This window comes from Acanthisitta chloris, unplaced genomic scaffold (assembly GCF_000695815.1).
Source record: "Acanthisitta chloris isolate BGI_N310 unplaced genomic scaffold, ASM69581v1 scaffold14250, whole genome shotgun sequence".
Lineage (NCBI taxonomy): Eukaryota > Metazoa > Chordata > Aves > Passeriformes > Acanthisittidae > Acanthisitta > Acanthisitta chloris.
The window spans coordinates 56,815-65,297 of NW_008653533.1; the positions used below are offsets into that span (position 1 = coordinate 56,815).

The 8,483-nt window shown below is 37.2% G+C and overlaps 1 protein-coding gene across 1 annotated transcript in view; it reads left to right on the plus strand.

Annotated features, from left to right (window-relative positions):
* KAL1 (Kallmann syndrome 1 sequence) overlaps nt 1-4,447 on the plus strand; it is a gene marked incomplete at its 5' end in the record, with an annotated part of 59,324 nt that extends 54,877 nt beyond the window's left edge. Inside the window, 4 exons of the mRNA XM_009081510.1 lie at nt 1-3; nt 1,170-1,390; nt 3,579-3,720; nt 4,389-4,447. The exon at nt 1-3 is cut by the window's left edge and continues 178 nt beyond it. Of these exons, the coding sequence (XP_009079758.1) occupies nt 1-3; nt 1,170-1,390; nt 3,579-3,720; nt 4,389-4,447 (425 nt within the window). The remainder of the gene's footprint in view (nt 4-1,169; nt 1,391-3,578; nt 3,721-4,388) is intronic.
* Between the last annotated feature and the right edge of the window lie 4,036 nt (nt 4,448-8,483).

Here is an 8,483-nt window from a genome sequence, read left to right on the forward strand (position 1 = left end):
GAGGTAAGGCCTGGAGAACTAGCCAAATAGTTCCAAATGCATTTCTAATCACCAAAAAAGAATCTTTAAAAGCTATTTTAAAACAGGAAATGAAAGATTCAGAACAAATAAAAATATGACTGATGTTTAGGTGAAAAATCAACTGAAATACAGATCAGTATCAATTTTGGCTAGTATATTATTGTTTTGCCAGTTATGTGTAATTTTAGTGGACTTTTATGACATTTGTTATTACACAGTTTTTACTTTTGTAAGGAAGAACAGTTTTCAAGATATATTTATGATAATGATGGATGCTAACTGTAAACATAATTATGCTGGTTTGACTCATCTTTTCAATATTTTGCTGCTGATACAAGCTGCTTTTTCAGTTTGATTTTTTTTAGGCTAATTCTGCTCTCAAATAACAAATACAGACACTCATACCTTTTACAGCATTGCCATAATGTATAGCTAGAGGGTTATGGAGATAGCAGAATTATGGAGATACTGATCGGAGAGGACCTCTGGGGTCAGCTAGTCCTAGGTCAGGTCAGCCATGCCTTTGCACAGCCAAGTCTGGAAATCTTTCTCTTCAGTTAGAGGGCAGCCTTCTTGCACTGAGCCCCTGCTGTCCCCAAGGGTACCCCCATGCTCCAGAGTCCTGCTTTCCATGACTACACTTCCTTACCACTTCTCCTGACAGTTTCCAGCATTACAGCCTTCCTGGGCAACTGCAACCCATGTATATCTTTCCCCTATTAACTTGTACTGCAGTTTTAGAGCATGAATTTTACTCTTTGGCTGAATTATGGAGTTCTGTGCTATCCTGTGGGTTTTCTTGTGGTTCCAAAACTCCAAGTTGGAGTTCAGGTATTTTGAAATACAGAGGAGCAGGAGGATGGTTGGCTGTGAATGAGGCACTTAGATCTTTACATGCCATGAGCTTTCCTTTCCACAACCGACAGCATTTGATCTGAAGTTTGATTTGGCCCAAAATGCCAGAGAAATATATCGAAGATAGGCTTTGGGTAACACTGAAAATGTGATGCCAAAAAGCTGGCTGGATCATGGGTAACACCACAAAGAGAGCTCTGTCTGATCCTGATTTGTGAAATTTAATTTGTGAAATTAAATTGAAGATAATCTCTCAAAGTTTAGCTTCTCTTTTTTGCTTTCCAAATTTATAGTGCCAGTTCTACCCAAAGTGTTGGCCAAACCCGAGAACCTATCTGCGTCTTTCATTGTTCAGGAAGGTAACATCACTGGTCATTTTTCCTGGAAGATATCTAAGACAGACCTTCACCAACCCATGACAGGGTTTCAAGTCACTTGGGCAGAAGTGACCACAGAAAGTCGACAGAACAGTTTACCCAACAGCATCATTTCGCAGTCGCAGATACTGCCAGCAGTAAGTTGGTTGTTCCTTTCTTTTGCTAGTGCCTTCATAAGTGTGGGTATACATGGCTCATTTTTAATGTTTAATGGTGATGCAGATGTTGCACATAGTGTTCTCTGGCTCTGCAGGCAAGTTGGAGCAGGAAGTGCTTAATTTTTACTTCTTGCTGAAGATGCAAAGCACAGTTACTCTTCTTGATGACACATTTTAATGGGCACAATTTTCAAATTAGCAACTGTTGTCTGAGAAGTGCCGGAAGGGAGGAAAAGCTCATCTGTGTAGCAATAGATAGTTTTGATTTTCTTTTGATGATAGGCTGTTCAACTTGGACAATACTATAGTTTTACTAATTATTTGGTGTCCAAGTCAATGAATTTAAGAGAATTTTCTCTTCAAGTTACTCACTGCTCTAAGAACAACAAAGATCACTTTCCACTCTGCTAATATGCACCATTATCCATTGGACAAATAATTTTAAGGAGAACTAAATTTCACTGTTTATTGTAAGTGTGAGAATTCACAATTTGAATTCTTCCCCCTATTTGCTTTAAGATGGTCTTTGGTATTTCAGTTGCTCTGGCAGAGGCAGGTGAAGAGCCCTTTATTCAGACTGTGCTGCCAGCTCTGCCAGAGTCAACAGACCATGAGATGTTGATTTGCACTTTGGTTTTCATCTGGTTTTTAGGAGCAGGGGTATATTTTATTTAGAATTTTTATTTTTGTAAGCTTTTTCTCCAGTGAGATCTGAAATACATATAAAGTTTTATTTAAAACACTCCTTTGCACTGTGTTATGCTTTAATTTTTAATCTGTGTTTTCCTCTGCTTTCACTTCCATAGAGCCTGAAGGTTCCTTTAATTATCTATCACTATATATATCTTCCTGTTTATGGCACCTGGTTGACCTGCAGAAAACTCTGGTTTGAGTCAAAACAGTATCTTCTACCTCTCAAAAACCCACCAAATCTTAGGGTATTTTGTGCTGAGGTTCATCCACTCTTACTGATAAAATGTAATATTTGCACAACCAATGCTGAAATGTACAGGTCCCAACTGCTGAAGGGACACCTGCATGAGCAGAGTGAGTGCATGGGTGCAATTTATGCACACCTCTCTCTCTGTTTCCTACCCATTCAGAATATTATAAGAGGTGGAAGAGCTTCAGAAAGGTCTGTTAAGAGCAGTCCCACCTCAGAATTCGTGCTAATTTGCCAGTAAAATGACACATTTCCTTCCATTTTTTCTCTCTCCTTTCCTCTTTATTGTCTGTTCTAGCAGTTACAGCAAATTATCACTTATTCCCATAGCTCACTTCAGTTTCCCCAAATGTTGTGGGGTATAGTGCCAACCAGAATAACTTGCCCTGCAAACTCCTGGCCAGCTCAGCCTGGCTGGTCACAGCAGCACACTTTGCCCTCACTCTCCAGCATCACTGGCCCAGCTGTCCCCTTACTGGGACTGGGCCTTTTCATCTTGGAATTACTGATTCATTATAGCTTTGTACAGATGATGTTATAGTTTTGATTTTGATTTAGACTGACTTTTGATTCCTTAATAACTGTCAGTCTTTAGCCTGATGTATCCCCATCTGGTAGATTCTATAAAATTACTATGAAATCATTATGCACAGGTCTACGTGATCATGAAAAGTATGGAGCAGTGAAAAGTGGGTCCATCAAGCCAGAAATGGCCTTAAGAACAGAAGACAAATTCTTATGGTGTAACTGGGACAAATGTGTAATCAGTGTAGTCACACTTAGTTTCACTAGCTACAGAAGGGGCCCAAGGCCAGCCATTAATTAAATTAGCAATTAGTGGAATTCATAGATCCAAAATAAAGTTTATGTAATGAACATGTTTGTTAAAAAGAATTATTAGGAAGTTAGATTTATTAATTTTTTAATGATGAGCACATCATCCACTTTTCAGAACACTCTCTGACACAACTTGGAACTTGTGTACAACAAACCATAATATTACGGTTAAAAAGTCTGTTCAAGGGGAATCACAAGCAAAAAATTCAAAACAAACCCTCTCAACAAAGTGATGCATATGTTAAATCCTCTTTACAGAATTCTAAGAATATAATTTGTGGGTGCTGAGAGTGATGGAACCTGTTTAAACCACTGATTTGTGTGAGTAGAACAACCATGTTTTATTTTAAGATGCTCTGAGAATTCAAGTGATTTATTTAATTTTAGGATCATTATGTACTCACTGTGCCAAATCTGAGGCCATCGATGCTGTACCGCTTGGAAGTTCAAGTGCTGACAACTGGTGGGGAAGGCCCAGCTACAATTAAATCGTTCCGAACACCTGACCTTCCTCCATTTTCACCCCACAGTAAGTAGCACACTGTTCTGACAGGTGATGACATGTTACAAAACTTCAATCCTCCACGTGTAAACAGTTTTCTCCAGCCTTAGAGTCTTTCTTGCTTCCTGTAGCATTCCATAACTTAAGGTGTGTGAAAATAGTGTTTTCCCCCCCATAACTATTCATCAGCAATGGTGGAAGGAAATGCAATCTTTCACTCAGTTTCTGTGGTCTGACATTTGCCATTCATTGCACCACATCTCTTTGGCTTATGTCTATAGCACTTGGGATTCAAAGTTGGTCTGTCATCCAGGTGCTAGCTAGGTCTGGGGTTCCTTAGCTTTCAAGGTTAGATTTTTCTGGGTTCACTCAGTGCAGCATGGCTAAAGCCTGATCATATGTCTAAAGCAGTGGAAACCTCTTAATGGATGTTTCCAGCACTGCATATGTTTCTGAGAAGTACAGCTCAATGTTGCAAAGCCAAGTTAAAAATGTAATTAATTAGTTGAGGATTCATCTGCTTGAATCTTTTTGTCCTTTCACAGCTCCACCGAAATTGTCTGGACTGAGCATACACATAGTTGTCAGCACAGGCACTTCAAGGATTGCTAGCTGAAGCCCTTTTAGTATTGATAAATGTTAGCATTACATATTCAGGGTTTAATATGTGCATATTTTCCTGTTCTTTTGTTTAGGACCTCATCTGAAGCAACATCATCCACATCACTACAAGCCACCTCCAGAGAAATATTAGACTCTTTCAGATGATTATAAAAATAACTGAGAGGAAAAAACTGAGCTCCCAGATGAGAGCTGGGAAAAGGCACATCTGTAGAAGCAATGAACCCAGTTTTCCAATGGAAGTTACCATCTTGTATGATCTGTATCTACTTCTCTGTAGTTTAGCCATGAAAAATTAGATTTGCACCACAACCAGGATGAATCATGCAGGAAGTATCATTTCAGTACCATGCTATTCGGCAAACTGAAGAAACATCCAGCTCAACACCTGTGAGAAAATTGGAAGTGTGTTCATAATAATGTTTTCATATTCTAAGTTTAAAGTAGATTGAAACAGTGCAGTGTATACAGCTTTTTCTCTTAGTGCATTCAATGTTAATATATGCAAGGTTGTCTTGTGATGTATACATACTTTTGAAAGAGGCCATGTTCTCATCAGTGGATTTAAATGATCTATTACTTAAAGCTCTGCCTGTCACCAGTTTAAGCCCTAGTGTATTTTGCTATTAAAAATCTCCATATGTCTGAAATAAGGACATAACTAAAATAAATACCAGTAGCAGAAACCCTAAAATAACCAATATTTAATAATTGCAGTATCGCCACAGAGGAGGATGATGAGACATTTGTATTACCCACCTGGTCTGAAATGGTAATGCTCTAGCATGTGGATCTTCTATTACTATAGTTAATAGCTTAAAAATATACAAGGTAGGCATACCATTGTAAAGAAACAAATGGCAATTAATAGAATTGTTTGAAGTTGATGGCAGTGGATACAATTAACCAACAGATCCTGGAATAATGACTTTTATAATCCCGCTTAGCATTTTTTGATATAGAATATTTCAAGGTATAATATTATCTTGAAAAGAAACACAAATTTTGTAGTTAAAAATCTGAATAGTTAACATCCTAGAAACTGAAATTCTGAGGCACATTTATTATTCAAGTAGCTGTAGAACTACTTTTTGGCTTTGGATTTGGATGCACATATTTCTATTCCCCATGGATCCTTAGAACAGAAGGATGGATGTATTGGCTCTATTTTGCTGTTCTGCTTACAGAAAGAGTTATGTGACAATATTCTGGCATCTGGAAAACATTGGCTTACAGTTTATTTGGATGCATTTTTCAAATTTAGACAGAAGGGTGCCCTTTTTAACCATAAGGGAATTCATATTGCCTTATTGTGCAATATAAGCTGTCTAGAATAATTTCTCACACAGAGAGACATATCTCAATAGTAAACAGAAACTGCTTGGATTTATTATTGAGAGGGTGGAAAGTGTCTGCCAATAAACATCCATACAAATACTCGTAATCAGCTTTTAATGTTCAAGATGTTCAAAGTGGTCCTGCATTCTCTGGCACAATTTCCATTGCTCCCTGAATCATCACATGAGGCTAACATACCTCAAACACTTGAGGCAAAATTGACAAAGTGGCCATGTTTCTACCACCAGATGCTACAGACTCACCTGTGCTTCATATTTGTCTGAGACATTCAGTGACAGGTGCTCAAACATTAGCAGTAAATATCCTTCCCTTGATGACAAACTCTTCTGTAGAAAAGCAAATATGAAGAAAAGAAGAACATATTTGAAACCGAGAATCAGTTATGTTCATCATAGTAGAATGTTCACAGAATATTCAGTTTATCTATACTGAAGTTTATGGCTTTTTGTTTCTTGTGGGTTAATACCACAGGGGGAGAAGGAAACTGTGTTAATTTCTGTTCACTTGCTTATTCCAGTTTTTCTACATTTCTACGTTCAGTTTTAAAGGGCTCTTTTCCATTCTCTTACCACTTTGCTTGTTGTCATTTTTGATATTCACTTAGTGACCAAGAACTTTTCCAGACATTTTCTATTGCTACATGGTTTGGGCCTTTAACAGTAGTTTTAAAAATATTAAAGGCTATGGTGCTTTAAATGCCTTCCTCTATTATTGTGTCGTCTCCCATTTCCCAAAATACATTAGCAAATAAACAGATGAACTCTTCTTCAAAAGAATCTGCAGTATAAAGGTTTATTTTCAGTTTTGACAGAAGGCCAGATCTTCAGAGATTTTTGTCAGGATGGAAATGTTTCATGTGTATAAGTCCTTACAAAGAAAACAAAATTTGAATCGGACTGCTGTGCAGCACTGTGTCCACATTTGATTGCACAGAGCATAGATGAGTCTAGAAGTGATCTCCATGGTGTTTGCTGGATCAGCAGGATCAGGGAAAGTAATTACCTCAGGCTTCTCTGAAAAATTCTGTCCAAACCTTTCAATCACAGTCTGTTCTAGTTGTGCTGGAGCAAATCTGCAGTGACTTGATTAATGTTAATGAAATTACATTTCATTCGTAGTGACATGGTAAAGCATGGAACATGGATGTGGGTCTTTATTACAATGATGCCAAATCTGGAGGTGAACAGGAAGTTAGGAGCCTTGAGTGATCATACCCTTAGTCTCAGCTGCTGAGGAGAAGCCTCATCCTTTTGAAATGAATCAAAATGGTTACTGTTTGCTGATGACAGTCTCTCTGAAGCATTCATCTTTTAGAAATAGCAAGGTACTTTTGAAGAACATTGAGGGATTGTTCCTTTTGAAGTAGATTCATTAAAAAATTTGATAATATGGTAATGTATTGAACAAGTGTATTATATAGAGTCTGCTAAGATGTAAATTATTTTTTTTTTCTTCTACAAATGATCTTACCAACTCACATTTCAAGTCACCCTCCAAATCAAAAATGAAAAATATAGAGTCAACATCGCTCATGCATGGATGTTAAATTCCTAACCATGAGTGATTTCCTGATTATTTTATTAATTTAGCAGATTTGAAATTTATAGTGCCTAATTCTAAAGCCTTGTTTGCTGACTCATAAAGAGTGTTGTCCAGATTTACTAGACTAAGCCACATGAAATATTTAATTCAGCAATAGAGTAGCAGTTTGCTGCTTGATTCACTAGTTGAACATTTATTTTCTTCAATGATGTGTAATACAGAGTTAATACTGGGATGGTATTAGATATTGGGATGCTTTTAGGTACTCTGCACCTTTACACTAATGTGTTACTTGTTATGTATGATTCTGATGGATTCATCTGTTGACTTCAGGATGCATTTTGTTTATCTTAGTTTCTTGAAGGAGAATTCTAAAATTATGGTATTTTTGCTATCTGCTTTGTGAAGTGGATTTTTTTTGTTTGCTAGTTTATTGGTGATTTGTGTTTAAGAAGAAAATGGCTTGTTATATCTTTTTTGACCACTTTTGAGTTGTTTATAGATCACGAAAAAATAAGACAAAACTGTATCATCCATGTGTACCATCCTGAATGTTCATCAAGAATATAGCACATAGACAATAAATAAGTCTAATTTCTGCAACACGAAACATCCTCAACTTAGGGACTTCAGAAGGAGCTGAGGACATGGTGTGGCAATGCCAACACTAATATTTGGCATGGTCACACACAAAGTCAAAGAAATTCTCATTGCTAATGTGAATGGGAATTTTACCTTTGGTATTAGCAGACTTGTATAGAAACCTTAATCCTGAGGCAATTTATTCCTCAATATTTTCATTTCCATGCTCCCAGCTGGAGTCCAGGAGAGTTTCAGATAAGCAGGTCCTGATTCAGGAAGGTATGCAGAAGAGGAAACTTCCATATGCAGAAGAGAAGTCAGTGGGTTGGAAGTAAACCTGTGCAGCTAAGAATGAGCTTTAGTGTTGCTTCAAGTAAAGCATGGATGTTAGGGTTTGCTTGAATACTGTCTTAAATCAGGTCAAACGAAGTGGGGGAACCAGACAGTTCTAAATTCTGTGTACAACACCATAAAAAATTTTAATTTTGTTTGTGTATATGTAAATGTCATTGTGATATTGACTTATTTATTAATTTGTTTTCTTATACTATGTGCCAAGTATGTCCCTTCCCTTTTGATCAGTACCAGTGAACATCAATGACTAAAAACAATGTTATGCAAACTTGTGCATTGTAACCAGGAATATGATGCTAATAAGCCTTGCATGTAGTTTTAAATAATTAAGA